Source organism: Nelumbo lutea, chromosome 1 (assembly GCF_056320005.1).
Source record: "Nelumbo lutea isolate HS-2025 chromosome 1, American lotus-T2T, whole genome shotgun sequence".
Taxonomy (NCBI): domain Eukaryota; kingdom Viridiplantae; phylum Streptophyta; class Magnoliopsida; order Proteales; family Nelumbonaceae; genus Nelumbo; species Nelumbo lutea.
The window spans coordinates 201565618-201583092 of record NC_142684.1 but is presented as its reverse complement, the minus strand read 5'-3'; the positions used below and the strand labels follow the sequence as shown (position 1 = coordinate 201583092).

At 37.5% G+C, this 17475-nt stretch overlaps 1 protein-coding gene across 1 annotated transcript in view; it reads right to left on the bottom strand.

The window, feature by feature from the left end:
* The window catches only part of MEE44 (Nucleotidyltransferase family protein), a 58677-nt gene extending 53293 nt beyond the window's left edge, over positions 1-5384 (bottom strand). Inside the window, 2 exon segments of the mRNA XM_088962273.1 lie at positions 52-591; positions 4454-5384. Of these exon segments, the coding sequence (XP_088818399.1) occupies positions 52-591; positions 4454-5269 (1356 nt within the window). The 5' untranslated portion in view covers positions 5270-5384.
* Between the last annotated feature and the right edge of the window lie 12091 nt (positions 5385-17475).

Below are 17475 nucleotides of genomic sequence, written 5' to 3'. Positions count from 1 at the left end.
AATTGTCTATAAGAAAGCCTTCAATAAAGTTCGTGAAAAAGGAAATGATACCTCAGGACATTTCTCAACTGCAAAATTAGCTCCAGATGACTTCGGAACAAGATTTTTCCTTTTCAGACTACAGCTCTTTCCTTTCCCTCTCCGGCTACCAGCACCAAGCTTCTGTTCAGATTTATTTATGGATGCCTTCAATTTCCCCTCTCCTAGAAGTTCAAGTTTTATGCAATCACTGGAAACGACCATAAGCAGTCCTCGTAATTTCCTCAGTATGCAGTCTGAAATGGTGAGGACAGAACCCAGTGTACTGAAAAATAGCCTTTCTTTTTCATATCCACCATGCCAACATGATGATACCATCATAGAAATCTCCTGAAGCACAAGAAGTCCTTTGAAGAGATTGGCTAAGGTACCATATTTTCCAGATGTAGGAGATGGAAGGACCAAACAAATTTCTGCTTCAGCTACTGAGAGCATCCTGGCAGTCCTTTGATGTGAGATAGTACTGTACATCAATGGCTGCTCTGCTCTTGTACTACAAAAACAAACTTCATTCCCCAATGTGTCATTCGCCGCCTTCACAATCTCATTTGTCTGCCAACTTACAACTTTCAAAAGTCAGAACCAATAGTCATATTTATGCAAGAAACCAAATGTGCAAAAGAAATAATATAGAACCATCCATACAAGCAACCAACCAACCAACCGAGGTCAAGAACTAAGAGGTAATACATATAAATAAATAAGCGCTTGCATACTTGAATTCAGGTAGCTCATATAGGACATCAAAATGAAGACAATTTGAGGTAAGATACTCAAAGGCCTAAAACTAAGAGGTCATCATCATCTAAAGCCTTGTCCCAATTATATGGGATCGGCTACATGAATCATGTTCTTTTCTTTTTCTGATCAATCTACATGAATCATGTTTTGCCCAAGGTTTTTAAAACCGACCCGGAGAACAAATCGGTCAGGGGTCCGATTCCTGGGCCGAACGGACGGCCCGTTCTGACAAAAAAATAAAAAACAGTCAAAACCGTTCGAACAGTTAACCGCTCGGGTCAGCGGTTTGCTGACCAAAATCAACGGTTTTTGGGGAAATCCGGTTTTGGGGAAAACGGAACCGGTCACCTGACGATTTTGAAAACCATGGTTTTTCCATTCCATTCTGTTTAGTGTCATATAACTAAAAGGCACGATCAACATATACATAGCTTTTTTTTTTCAAATCTGGTTCAAAGGGACCGGTTTAAGGTCCATCCACCCTCTGAACTGGTCGAGACCCCGATACACCCCTGGTGGCTCCTGATACAATGCCAATATGGTCTAATACGTATCAAAATTTCAAACCTTGGGGAAGACCTTTGGGTAGGGGAGGCTCCTTTAAAAGACTAGTTCCCTAACCTTTTTGCCCTCTTTAGCCTTAAATATGTTCCTATGTCCTTTTTGTGCACTGCCTCTCCCTCGGGCCTCAAGTGGGACTTGGGTTTCATAAGAGGTTTAAGGGAGAGTGAGTGTACATCTTTGGTTAACCTTCTTAATATCCTGGAAACTACTTTTTTGGACCCATTTTCGGAAGATTCTAGAATCTAGGTTCCCTCACCGGATGGACTTTTCACTTGTTCTTCGTTTTTCAAGTCCTTATCTTTGCCTACTTCACAAGGAGTGGACTTCCTAGTCAAAGAAGTGTGGTCTAAGCCTATCCCATCTAAGGTTCAAGCTTTATGCTAGGAATCTTTCCTTGGAAAGGTTAACATTTGTGACGCAATGCAGAAAAGAAGGCCTTTTTGTTGCCTCTCTCCTCAAAAATGCTTGTTGTGTAGGAAAAGTGGAGAAACCTTACCCCACTTATTTATTCCTTGTCCCTTTGTCTCTCTTATCTGGGAATATTTTTCTGTGATCTTTTCAGCTGCAGGTGGATCCCTCCCCAGGAAGGTTCAAGCCTAACTTCCAAAGGCAATCAAAGAAAAGAGGAAGATTGATGTGGAGAGTTACTAAGGCTGCAACTGTGTGGGTAGTCTGGGAGGAAAGGAACAACAGAATTTTCAATGGCGAAAGTAGATTTGTGGAGGAAGTTATTGAGACAATAAAAGTGAAGGTTGCATTCTGGATTAAAAACATGGAGTGCTTTTCAAAATGATCGATATTCTAAGAGCTTAGAAGGAGATAGCACAATCCTGTAGGAAAAAAAGACAGCATAATAATAGATTGGTAACCCCCACAAGGTAGTAAAGTTAAGCTGAATTTTGATGGAAGCTCGTTAGGCAATCCTGGTATGGCAGGTATTCGTAGGGCAATCAAAAATCCGGGGGGCAGATTGCAGGCCCTTTACTCCAGGTTAATTGGTGTGGCTAACTCCATTAGAGATGAATTATTGGCTTTACTACAAGGTCTTAGGACAGCTAAGCCATTGGACCTCAGACAAGTGGAAGTGGAACGAGATTCCAAAGTTATCATCTCTTGGGCAAGAAATAACAGACATATTCCATGGACCCTCAAGAATGCTTTCAAGGAAATAGAAAGGGTTGCAAGAGAGCTGAATTTAAATGGCTTAGAAGAAGCACAAATGGGCTAGCTAACCCCCTTGCTAAACAAGGGGTAGATAGGCAGCAATTGTTTTGGGCATCTTTGTAACATAGTGTTGGTTGTTGGGCCAACACTATGGTCATTAAATTAAACTTGTAATGTTTTTTTCACATATTTTAATATAATATAATATAAGTTTCATCGATCAGAAAAAAAACTCTTACTTTCATACTCAGTTGTTTGCTACAGTTTTTTTGTGTCTTCAATGTTGTTCAATTGGACTTCTTCTAACAATTAACAAATTTCATGTTTTTATAATTTCCCCTTTCTTTATTTCCAAATATTTTGGTGAAATTAGTAAAATTCCCCTTTTCTGCATGGCACAGTGTCATCAATATCGAAATTGTGAACCATGATCCCAACAAAGCAAAGGCCTTCGATAAGGGCCAAGGGGATTTGTAAGTGTATCTTGTCCAATAGGATATGGTGATTCTAGTGCAGGGTTGCTTTCCCTTCTGAAGGACCTTCAAAGGCATCTCTAGACTATCTTAGGTTGTGTTTGTACCATTGCCACTTCTATTTGCAATGTTTTAGGTTGGTTAATACAACTTTTTGAGAAATTGTCTTGTCACATCACATCAGATAACCACTTCAACTAAAAAAACATAGACATCACATTGGGTGTTGGCATTTATAGTAGAAACACTAAATTTGACATTTTCTCAAGAAACAATAATGGTATCAAAGGTTGTATTGATAACTCAAAGTAGTTGTTATAGAAAATAATATATTCTCATAAAATTTGTATTTACCGACCTAAAACATTGCAACTAGAAGTGGCAATGGTACCAAACACAACATTAGACACAGGTAGGAGATTTCCAGGCAATGATTGATAGGATGAATGGAGGATGAGGTCCTTGAGAGTTGCAGCATCATATCAAAAGAGGCTAGGTCTTTAGCATCTAAGGAAACATCATATTCGGTTAGACCCAGAGGTGAGTTAATGAGCTAGCCAATTCACCAGCCAGGGGAATGTAAGGAGGAGGAGAGTGATACTATAGCTTGGCCCTACTTACCTAGCCTGTGGGAGTATTTGGGAGCTGATTGGCCAGCAGCCCTCAAGTGTTTTTTTTTCCCTTTTTCTTTGGATAGGGAGTGTATTATAATGCCTCCGATCTGACTCTCTGTTGCCATGTAGAATGACCTGAAATAACATAAACCTTACACCCTGCAAGTTCAAACTTCAAAAGTATATGAAAGCAACTTTAATAGCATAATAGCATATGCTTTTATAGGCAAGCTGCAGCAGAGCTCTACACGGCAACTTGGTGGGAATTTAAATAACTAATCCATTGATCTGTCCACTATACTATAAGATTTGAAATCCGTGTCATCTCTCAACTCAGGCAGGAGCTTTGCAGGACTAAAGAGAAGCCATGCCTTGATCATCAAAAAATTAAAAAAAAAAAAAAGAGAAACCATGCAAATAAATACTTCCCACGTGTATATTTGATGAGACAGGGATGTACCTATCAGTCAGGCTTCTTATGGATAAATTAACAGCTTCAAGCATTATCATTGACCACTGGGCTCATTGACACCTAACGGTAAGTGGATTTTAAATTTTTCTTTGACATTTTTTTTTCCATGGACGGAGGGGGCAGATTGATACATCTTATAAACAGTTGGAGGGGAAACTCCTTCTCTTGTCACCGTTACTGCGTTTTGACTAAGCACTCGATATTGAGGTACTATGCTGACAAGAGAGCTGCCCCCTTATGGCTTTTTTCCCTTTTACTTTCCCCTTCGGCGAATCTTAATTATGACCATTTGAGAGTTTATCCACATTGCTGAGTTCATTGGGAATGTTGTATAAAAACAAAGAAGAAATAAAACCACGTCGAGGAGCCAAGTTCCCGAAAAGTACCAGATATTTGGCCGCTTTCCCTAAAGCTACCCGAAAAGTCTTCTTCCTCACGGAAGAATCCAACCCAATCCACCAGTCTAAACATCCTTTCTTCCTCCAGTAGACATTTGCCGCTATACCTGCAATATTGACTTTCTCTTTCAATTTTGGTCCGCGCTTCTTTCCTGCATTGCAATTCAACCATGACAACCTTAAAGCGAGTTCCATCTTGTTCGCCAGGAATGCCTCCATGCTGTAATATCCTTTAGCCTTCAGCCACGGTAATTCTTCCCAAGAAGAACCCAAGATGCTGCCTTCGCCTCTCAGAAACTGCCCATTGGAAATGCCGTCCATCACCGCAACAAAATGATCCAACTCCCCGACAAAATCTTCAGAAACAGTGATTGAGTCAAGGCCACCAACGGAACAGGAACATCCTTCAACTCCCTCTCCTTCTATGGAACTGAACATTTGCACCGCATTAAAGATCGACAGTTCCGACTCGTTAGAAGAACTGGCCCTAGCTAGGAGACCTCTCGATCTTCGAAAGCAGAGACTGGGGAGGGACGGATGATAGCGAGAGGGAAGATCGGGTAGGATGATGAAGAAACCATGGCCGTGGTTATGTAGCTTTTTCTGCATTTGAATGAGAATTTGGGTAAACTTGGCATCGACGATTGTGAGAGATGATTGTCGCTGGTGCACATTGAGAGATGAAAACCAGCGAAGTATTGAGGCTCTAGGGTTGATAGAAGGAGATGAAGATGTTGAAGAAGCGGATGCGTGATACAAGGCTACGTGAGCAGTGAGAGAGTCGATAAGTTGGCTGGGATCCATGGATGGAAATGGAATCCCGAATCACCTAATTCCTGTCTGATTATTTCTTCCCGAAAAAATATGTCCGAGACTGTTTTCGAGGAGTGCCAGAAAGGCAGAAATCCAGAACCACTCCGCATTAGGAGAGAGCAATATATATGATAATACAAATACGACCTTTGTTTGGAAGGAAACTACGGTAATACGATTTGTGTTTTTTCTTTTTTGCAATTTTTCTTACTTTTTATGGTTTAGCAAATTGACTACTTTATCCATTACTTTTATATATCTGTAACATAATTTCAATTATTATTTTTTACCTCATTTAATTTTCTTTATTAAATTCTATATTTTTAAATTATTTTTAATAACTATCTCTATATTTTTAATTAAATAAATTCATATATTTTAAAATTGATTCAAAAATAAAATTATTTTTTATCCAAATAGCAACTGACCAATTCAACAATCACAATCAAATTGATCAACCAATGAAATTATAGTTAGACAATCAAATTTTTTAAATGAAAATAAATATAGAAAATTATAAAAAATGTAAAAAAATAAATATTTATAATATTTTTATTAATCAAATTAAAAAATATGTGTAATAAATAATAATTATTTTTATTGATAATGAAAAGTGAAATATAAAAATTAATAATAAATGATACAACTTTCGGATTAAATGTGTTAATCTTTAATATCATAAATAAATAATAAAAGTTAAAATATAAAATACAAAAATGAAAAAATACAAAAATTTTGCAAAAAGCATTAGGCACATGTATAATATCATATATTTGTCATATTAAACAAAAAGTAAGTGTCATAATTATTTTCACACAAAAAGACAATAAAATGGAAAAAAAAAATTGAACGCATCTATAATTCAATATTTATGCTATTAAAAATATGAATAAAATTGTGGAACTTTCTTTTGACTAAAATATTCATTTTTTGAATTTAATTCCTATTTAACTATAATGTTTAAATTGTAAATTGAACTATTAATTTTCACTTAATTTAAATCTTACATTTTTTTATAAATGAACAAAAGATAAAGATACACCACAAAATAAAAACACTACAAAAGAATAGTCTAACCAATACAACACGATGAATTATCACATATTTGGATGAGGTGCTTATGTAATTATATTTGGATTTTACAACCTTCATTTGATTATGACAAAAAACAACCAAAATATATAAAAATAAAACACTAAAAAACACAAAATTTATAAAAAATAATTGATATATTATTACTATCATTATTATAATCTAGAACTGCCACATGCAAACCACGTGCATAGTTACTAGTTCTCTTAAAAGTATGTACTATATACATTACTTTTACATATTGTCTTAAAAGTGATAATTCATATCACTATTAAGTATTAACGAAAAAAAACAAGGGTCATTTACTATAACACCCCTTATAGTTTCACATGTTTACTTAAGCATACCCTATAGTTTACATTTTACTATTACATCCCTTATAATTTGCAATCTATTTACTTAATAGACCTTTCACTATAAATTATTTGTTTTGTCATATGAAAATAGCAACATGATCACCTAAAGTAACAAGAAAATGTTCAAGGGTAGGATCCATGGTTGTTTACTTTAAAAGTACTCCCAAACTAAGTGAAAAAACTGTTCAAGGGCATGGACCCATGGTCACCCGTATTTTATTAGGGGCTGGCGGAGGGTGATTTGGCCCAACCTCATAATAAGGGTACACATGGACGTGACTCGACATAAGTGACAACTCAGCATAACGAGTTTGCTACAACTCATCGTAACGAGCTCGCTATAACCCAGCCTGACAGATCGTCGCAAATGGCAACTCATTACAAGATAGTACTCAGTTACCCCGGGCTAAGATTCTCCCAAATAAGGAGCACCCCGAGCTAAGACCCTCCCAAATAGGGAGCATCCTGAACTGAAGACACTTCGGGTTAAGCTTGGTAGCTCCCTAACTAGAATAAGCTCGCTCTTGTCCAAACCTAAGTAGACTACCTCGGAGACCTACCTCGGGTAGAAGCACCTTGGCGCAACACCAACAACTCGGTGAAAGGTAGCTCGCTGCAGAGCAGCTCGGCATATCACAGGGGGTTTTCTGCCTAACAACCGTACCTGCCAACCTTGGAGGTTGTTTCTTGTCTAGCAGAACCGTACTCTACAGCGATCACCTTTGCCCACCAGCTCAGCTCTGACAAATAACAGCCAACCACTCCAAGCCGTTATTTAACAGCAAATCGCCGCAACAAAGATTCGGAGGCGGTTGCACCTAACATGTCATATAAGGACCCCAACCCCCAAGGGTGAATGTATTGCGTGATCATCACTCTAGCTCTTTAATTTATCTACAACTCTCTCTCTCTCTCTCTCTCTCTCTCTCTCTCTCTCTCTCTCTCTCTCTCTCTCTCTCTCTCTCTCTCTCTCTCTCTCCCAGCTTTCAATCCAGTTACTAGCTTAACTATCAGAGTGTTCCCGTCGGGTGAGCCCCCCGGGTTCCTTCATCTTCTCCCTCATAGGTACCTCTCATCCGTCGCTAGCTAGGAGCGCAGCCACTTCCAGCTAGGAGTGACCAGATCGCACACCATCAATTGGCGTCGTCTGTGGGAATCGCTACAAGAAGCTAAGTTCTCACCTCTAAAAAGCACTTTTGAGCAGCATCAACACTCAAAACGAATACCGATTACAGGGGAGCAAAAAACATCTGTGATGAACCTGGAGAACTCCCCTATGACAAATCAGACAAGTTCAGGCTGAAACTCAACATCCCTAGTGCTCTAGATAAATACCCCGCTACCGCATGTGAATGCCCCTCTCCTCGCGGTAGAGCCATCAGTGGTTCCCGCCGGGATTGAAGCATAGTAGTTCTATGAGAAGAAGCATGAATTTTCATATTTGAATATGGGAGAAGCCCGATGTAGATAGTAGCAAAACAACATCAACTCATCCACAATAGCAATCAACCAGGACGAGGCCTCATTAGCTCCATTTCATGAGGTCGCCTCTACAAGTCAAGCTCTCTATGGCTCTCACAAAAGTCGACGGCCAACGGACTGTATGGACACCCTTGCAGGTCAAGCCTTCCAAGGCTCTCACGCGAGCTGGCGACCTAAAGTCAGTAGTGCCGCCCACGCAGGTCGAGCTCCCAGTGGCTTATTGTAGGAGTGGATGACCGATGTCACTAACGAGGCTGATGCAGTGCAGTCGTGGCCTTGAACTGCTGAATCACACTGAGAACAACATTATTCCCTCGCAAGGGGGACAAAACATGTACGTTATGGTATCGTAAACACTCACCCAAGAAGATAATCCCACGGGATGACGTAGAAGCAACCCGCTTAGGCAGAAAGGTCAGGCTGCACGTCAGCTAAATAAAGATAAGGAAAGTGGACCGTAAGTCGCTCCCAGAGCCAAAGGGCTAAGGTATCGAGATGATAAAAGACTTCGACAAAAGCAATCATATGAGAAGTTACTAAAGAATGACCACCCGCTTAGGCGGAAAGGTCAGGTCGCACGTTGGCTAAATACAGGAGAGTGGACCACAAGTCTCTCCCAAAGCCCAAGGGCTAAGGTGCTGAGCTAACAAAAGATTTTGGCACAACATGAGACCTAGTTGCCTCTTCGGCATAGGCAAATAAAAAAGTAGCTTGTGTGCAGGTAGGACGGGCGCATACCCTACAATGTCTATTCACTTTGGCATACATTGAGATCGGGTTATTCCTATTAGAGTCGAGCTCGTTAGCCTGACACTTTGTTAGTAATCCACACTTATCCTTGTCAGTTCGGACATATACCTAGTTGTTTCTTCGGCATGGGCAAAATAAAAAAAAAATTTGTTCGCGTTTAACCTCATCGGTGTGCATTCAGTTTGGCACCTCGGGTTAATCTACACTTAGAAATTTTTTTGGAGAAAAAAGAGAGAAAATGAAACAATGGAAGGAAGATTGATTTAGCACATGAAAGAAAAACAAAGGAAAGACTACTCCGCTTTCAGCATCATGATGGACACAAACTTGGCCAATCTCTTCACGGTCGACCTCCACCTTGGTTCCTAGCTCCGCATCAAACTCGCTGGCTACTCTTTTGAGAGCCAGCTTGAAAAACACTGCATCGAAGTCTACCTAGGTGGAGCGACCTGATAAAGTAGTGACAACCCCCTCTTGAGGATGGAATGATAAACTTTCGCTCTTGAAGTGATGGTCGGATTGCAGAACCCCTTGACGAGGTAGATGTCCCCGGGGTACCTGCTCCACCTCTCCTCGAGCAGATGAATTCGCATTTGTGCCTCGAAAATCAGGATGGTGAGGTCCTATGTGAGGCTATAAACACTTGGACTCTTTCGACCTAAGAAGCAAATTTGACCAATGCTTACGCCTACAAGCTTATCGAATCAGTCATTCCAGGCAAAAATGAACGGTCTACTCCCTTCGCCAAGCTACTTTCAACTCGGGAGTGGGGGGCAATTGATGGAGGGTGATTTGGCCCGACCTCATAATAAGGGGACACGTGGACGTGACTCGACATAAGTGACAACTCAGCATAACGAGCTCGCTACAACTCAACGTAATGAGCTCGCTATAACCCAACTTGACAGTTCACCACAAATGGCAGCTCGCTACAAGATAATACTCCGTTACCCCAGGCTAAGATTCTCCCAAATAAGGGAGCACCCCGAGCTAAGACCCTCCCAAGTAGGGAGCATCCCGAACTGAAGACACTTCGGGTTAAGCTCGTCAGCTCCCTAACTAGAATAAGCTCGCTCCTGTCCAAACCTAAGTAGACTACCTCTGAGGCCTGCCTTGGGTAGAATCACCTCGGCGCATCACCAACAGCTCGTTGTAAGGTACCTCGCTGCAAAGCAGCTCGGCGTATCGCAGGGGGTTTTCTGCCTGACAACCGTACCTGCCAAACCTAGAGACTGCGCCCACGTCTCTCACCTGGCGGCGTTGTGCCTGCCAACCCTGGAGGTTGTTTCTTGTTTGGCAGGACCATACTCGGCAGCGATCACTTTTGCCCGTCAGCTCAGCTCTGACAAATAACGGCCAGACACTCCAATCCATTATTTAACAACAGATTGCCGCGGCAGAGATTCGAAGGCGGTTGCACCTGACATGTCAGGATACTAGTATATAAAGACCCCGACCCCCAGGGGCGAAGGTATTGCGTGATCATCACTCTAGCTCTTTAATTTCTCTGCAACTCTCTCTCTCTCTCTCTCCCAGCTTTCAATCCGGTTACTAATTTAACCATTAGAGTGTTCCCGTCGGGTGAGCCCCTCGGGTTCCTTCATCTTTTTCCTCCCAGGTACCTCTCGTCTGTCACCAGCTAGGAGCGCAACCACTTTCAGCTAGGAGTGACCAGATCGTGCACCAGGAGCAAAAAAAAACATTTTGGTTTATAGTTTCTTTTGATTAAATTTATTTGAATGGATTTAGGGTTAAAACCATCATTTTCTATTTTTATCTAATGGAAGATCGATTAAAAAATTAATTGCAAATTATAGGGAATGTTTTAGTGAAACACTAACTACAGGGTAAGTTTTAATAAATTAACGAAACTATAGGAGTGTTTTAATAAATGACCCAAAAAACAAAATATTATCCATCAAATTTTCAAAATAAAACCCAACTATTGAATTTTTTCAAGAATACCAAGAAGTTGATCATGTAACTATAGCCGAAGATCAGGAAAATGAAGTGAATGTAGATAAGAGTACAAACGACTGTAAGAACAAGTTGTGGTCACTATTCAGGTCAACAACAGAAAGTTGTTGTAACAGTCAGCAATATTTTTTCATTTGTTTGATAAATGAATAAATATTGTATGGAGATGAAAGATTTGGACACACCTCTCCAAAATCCATAATCAAGTGGGGACAAAGAACACGAACAATCCCATGTTGCGTGGACTTGGTTGGGTGGCCACCTACCACATAAAAAAAAAAAAAAAAAAACCTGTTTGATGAAGTGGTTCCCTACAAACATGGTGATGTGTGAAAGTTGCACATGGTAGACATGGAAGAGGGAGAATCAGAGAATGAGAAAATTGTTTTGTGGGGTGTCTTTTCTTTATATCATCTGATAGTATGCATAGTCTAATCTTAGCCTTCTTTGCGTCATTTGCTTTTGCATTCTTATTGTTCTTATTCTCCAAATCAGAACTCTAAATGAAACTCACTTATCGATTTAGACCTCCTTTTAGCTTATTTTTGTACGAGAAGACGAGTTAACTCGTCACTGTTCTTACTGGATTTCATGTGACCATCAAAGGACTGGTTTGAATAATTGTCACTGTCCGGCATAACCCGTTTCGACACATTACTTAAATTGAACTAGATACCACCCAAGAAGCAAGAAGTCATTCAACTCAGATCAAGATATGGGATATGAGAAAACTACAAATTTGTCTTCTTCTTCTTCTTATTTTAGTCTCTCTGGATATTAAATTTGAGTTCATGTTTCAGATTCAGAGTTTCTCCCTCTCTGCAATTTCTCAAATCGTAAACCGATATTCGGATAAAATGAATCGACTATTCAACTGCCCAGGTCAGCAGTTTTCTCACAAAATTAACTTTACCCAATAATGGGTCAAGGGTGAAACAGAACTGATTGCTTGGACGGTTTCCGGGCCAAACGGTCCGACCGTTCGAATCAACGATAGTTCAAAGATATTGGTTAACAATAGTGGAGGTTTAGACAATTATTATAAGCAAAGACGTACTTTAATACAATAAATAAATAGTAAAGGTAGAATTAGTCAATTATCTAAACTATAGGGGTAGTTTAAGAAATTTGCCAAAAAAGCAACCATTCAACAATCTCGGTTGTGATTGATACTGTAATACATTTTTCTTCTTTTAATAAATACGATAACTAGGAACCCCCTGGTAGCTATTTCAACCTTTTAAATCATTTACATTAAAATTAAGGTTGAGATTTTTTATTTATTTTTTGATAGATCTTTATTTGATTTAAGAGACTTGCCATGTTTTATTTAGAAGAATGGACCCGCACCATTTATTATGTCATTTGAGATTTACAACTTATCCTTATATGATAAATTTGATTTTAGTTTCTTATTTAACTTAAAAAAATTAAATCAGGTTTAATTTTCATTTAACAGCCTATTTGATAAAAAATGGAACGCACATGACAAAGTCTTTACAGTGGTTTTTTATTTAAGTTAGTCTCATATCTATAGAAGAATTGAAGCTTTTATACGTTTTAGTTACATGTAACCGAAAGAACAAACTAATAGTTTTATTAGGTTTAACCAATAAAAGCTTTGCGTTTTTATTTACTGTTACAAAAATTATTAGTTTGTTTAATTTAATAATTCAACCTAATAAAACAAATTAAACTTATTATTTTCTAAATTATTTTAATTTTGATACCTAACTTCACTCACAAAAGCATTTCTACAACAAAGAAAAGGTGATATTAAGATTGTTTATGTGCATAGACTCTGAAATGAGTTTGTAATAGACAGAACTCTAAAAGCAGCCTGGGTAGAGGATGGATGCAACCTCCACTTCCAGCCATCCCCCCTATGATTTGACAAAAACGTTACTGTGTACTATGGGTATTGGGGAGAAATGAGGGCTTGTTGGGATCCCCCCAGGGTTGTTCAAATAGTTATATATCGCTAGCAGTGGATTCAGTCATATAACATGTGTTATTAACTTACTATTACCTATTAATTTGCAAAATGAAAAGAAAATAAAAAATATAATTAAACCAAGATTACTTGGTCTCTGTTTGAACATTGCCTATAACAAAAACTTGGAACTGTCGAACCAAAGACTTGCATAGGTTACATGTTTGAACAGCTTTCTTTTTTTTTTTTTTTGTTCTTGTCCACTGTTCAAGTTTTTCTTAGAAGATTGAACACTACCAAAAAATGCAAATTATTCATTAATTTGCACAATTGAAGTTGAACTTATGATATTTTAAGGAGTTCTACTATAATGCCAACAAGATATGATATTGAAAAACTTATAACCAATCAAACAATGTCATAAAAATGATAAGAAATCATGTGGGTTTTCATCTCATTGGGGGGGGGGGTTGATTCATTTCTGGCATCATATATTTTCCCTTTTTCAATCTTGAATCTCTTCCATTTTTAAAGTTATTTTTGTCATGTATATGATTAATTAGAGGAGTATGAGAGACTAATTTTGATTTTTTTTTTTCTAATTTTGTATTGTTAATTTGTCATTTGTGCACACTGGAATTCCTTCATTCAACAGGTTGGATGGAGTACAAAAAAATTACATTATAGATTTGAGATACAACTTATAAATTATTTAGTTTTTTATATTTTTATTTTATTTATTGGTGCATTTTTTTATTACTTTTCCTCTATAAGAAACCTAAAGGTTAATGAATGAGAATAAATGATCAATTTTGAAATATACAAGCATTAGCAATGAATGAACCCTACCCAGTGCACGCAAGCACTTGCATGATTGTGCTTGCACCCCCTACCCACTACCTGGCCCACATGCCTGGGCTTGCTTAATGCCCAGCCCACCCGCCTGCGCTTGCTTACCCGCCTTGTGCCCTTACCCAATTCACCCACTTGCCAAGCCCACCCACCTTGGCCTAGCCACCCAATCCCCTTATAATTAACAAGGCAGAAAACAAGGAAATCCAATTAAAAAAAGAAAAATATATAAAAGATTAAACAACAATTGAAAAACACTCAATAAATATTTTTCTTCTTAATCAAGTAGTCAATGACAATAGAAAAACACTCAATCAAAACTGCAAAACCACTAAACATTTTGATGAGTGAAACGATTTTATTATTTTCAATATATCATCTTGAAATCAATAGAATAGAAAATATCTAATTAAAATAAATGTATAAGCATAATAAAAAATATAATTTAGTTATAATATTTAAATTAAACTATTGAACTAATCTAATATGCAAACAAAAAAATTGAATTAGGAGCTAAGGATATCTTGAAAGTATAAGAAAAAAAATTGTATTCGTGTTTAAGTAAGCAAAGTAGATTCCCCCCCCCAGATTACTTAACAGACCGTGCATTGAAAACTCAAACTCTGAAAACACCTTGACACAATAAACCTCGCCATTGTAATCTGGGGGGGGGGGGGGCGAGAAATAAGAAAAAAAGGGTGAGATATGGTTAGAGACGAGTGGATGGAGAAAGAAAGAAAAAACAATGAAATTTGAAGTTTCCAATAGTCTTGCCATTGTAGAAGAAGAGTGTTATTTTTCAATTTCTTGTGCATTACGCATTGCTTAACCTAGCCCCTTGCTTGACTTTTTTTAGTACAAGAAGAATATTTCATTGCAAATATTATTTTAATTAAGGGTGTTAATTGACCAGTTTTGGCTTGGATCCAATCCGATCCAAACCTTATCAAATCGGATTTGGATGGTCCATTATAATTATTTGATTTGGGTCAATTCAAGATAAGTTGGTCCATATTCTTGTTGGTTTGAATTGAACCTAAACAAAATTTCCAATAATCCGATTCTGAGGCCAAACCCTTATCTAATTTGAAATCGAACAAAACATAAGCCAACATAAAATCACTTTTATGAAAGTGCTTTATAAAAATACTTTTACGAAAGCATTTTTACAAAAGTACTTTTATGAAAGCACTTTTACAAAAGCACATTTATATAAGTACTTTTATGAAAGTACTTTTACACGAAATGACTTTTACAAAAGAACTTTTATTAAAACACTTTTATGGAAGTACTTTTATAAAATCACATTTACAAAACTACTTTTATACAAGCAATTTTATGAAAGTACTTTTATGAAAGCACTTTTATAAAAGCACTTCTATGAAAGTATTTTTGTAAAAGCACTTTTATGGGCATACTTTTATAAAAGCACTTCTAAGAAAGTACTCTCATAAAAGCACCTATATGGAAGTTCATTACTAAAAATACTTTTACGGAAGCACTTTTACAAAGTATTTTTCATAAAAAACACTTTTACAGAAGTGCTTTTTCAATGCCAAAAGGGTATATTTTTTATAATTTTCAGAATTTCTTCATTTTAATATATTTCTGTAATTTGTTATATGTTTTGTTATTTTATATAATTTTTTTATATTTCATCCTGTTTGGGTTGAATCCAATCTAGTCCATTTATATTTTAATGGATTGGATTGGATTTGGTTTATGTTGGTTTTGGACTGGATTGGGTTTAGTACATTTGTAAGTGGACTCACACTGGATTAGATCCAACCCAGTCCAATTGACACCTCTAATCTTAACCATACTTACAATAACGTGTTATAGGTAAAAAGCTCCAAAAAGTTATAATAGTGGTTTTGCTCTCCCTTCTAGTCGTCTTCCATTGTTGTTACTCTTTGTTCTCTCTATTACATAGAATATCACAATTTGCTTCCAAACTTATCAAATCTTCTTGCTCCCCCACATATCAATCCAGTTGTTGCCACACTGGATGATGAACCACCGCCACTCATGGCAGCGAACTCTTATTTTCAAAGTTCTTACTGATAAGGACATCAAGATATCTGGTACGAGGGAAATGGTGTCCAAAGCATGCCACATTCTACTCAATTCTATTTTGGATTTTCGAAATCACTCTTTTAAGGTCTAATTTGGTAATGGTTTTGACGGGGATCAAGTTTTTGCAAAAGTGGTCGACGTTTGCTTGCATGAGAGTTCTAATAAATGTTTCATCATCGTTGGTCTAGGAAGTCCTTTCCAACTACTTAGTAGGGAAGTGGTGCCTATTCGAGTTCAATATGTGTTCTTACTACACCACTACATCTTTTGTGCCCGTATTGGTTACAAAAGATCTTGTTGCCACTTACAACACTACCTAAACATCTACACAATGCTCTATTTGGATGCAATTCACCTAATTAAACATATTTGACCACCACAAAGTTTGAAACCTACTGTGCGTTGTCGGTTTGATTGCACAGACTCTCATAGACATAATCCTTGTTTGTCTCCGCCATCGCCAACAATGGTAGTTAAGCACCATGTAGGCGTTGCCAATGAAGTTAACGACCATAACCTAGCACATGATAGTGGTTGAATTACACATGATAAAATTAGCTATAGCTCTGCCACATCAAGTCAATTTCCTGCCGAACTTGCTTTTAAGGTGGCACATTCTAACACTCCAAAGCCTTCTAAGGTAGTTACTGATTATCTTATTTTTTCTGACACACTAGAGTTGAACATGGATGTTGAAACATTAATCTTTGGGTGTGAGACACATGAGATATTTTATTTATCAATTCACATATTGCATGATACTGAAGTTGTAGCATTAGCATGTCATCTTATACACCATTCTCATAAATCCCTATCCGGTGAAGTTGCTGCTTTGATTATGGACGGCAGGTCTGCTTCTGAACTTTTATGTTGCACACCTACCAAAACAGGCAAGGATCAATTATACTAGTCCTTCTATTTCTCATTTTCTTTTCATATGGACACTAATGATGTGATCACAGTTGCCGATGGTGTTTCCAAGGATATCACTAGATAAATTATCCACAAACAGAAGCATTGTTCATTTGCTGTTAATGATTGTCCTATTGTTGTCTCTCCATCTCTTTGTCCCTCATTATTTAAACCATGAGTGGATGACTACGAAGAATCAAGCTCTTATGAAGCAAATTTCTATCTCTATTGATCACTATGTTGGGGCTGATATGGTGGGTCCTAATGCACAGTGTGAGCAAAAAAAAAAAACCAAATAACCAAACAACCGAAAAACTGACCAAAATCAAACCGAAAAATTGGTTAACCGAACTAATCGGTTCGGTTTCAATTAACCAATATAAAAAACCGGTGGTTAATCAAATCGATCGGTATACATATATTTATATATATATATATATATATATTATAAAACAATAAAGATGCATTATATATTTTTTATAATATATGATATATTATTTATTATTTAAAATATAATATTCTATATATATTTATAATTTTATAATATATATTATAAAAATTAAAAAACTGAAAAACCGACAAACCGAATCGACGGTTAGCCAAACCGGTCAACTGGTTGGTTTCGATTACTGGTTTTCCAAAAGCCATTAGTACCGGTTCAGTTACAAAAAAAGGGCTCACGGTTCAGTTAATTGAATCGTGAGCACCCCTACCACCTTGTCTGCCACGACTGCTCTTGTTTGGTACTATCAAGGGTGAGGAGTCCC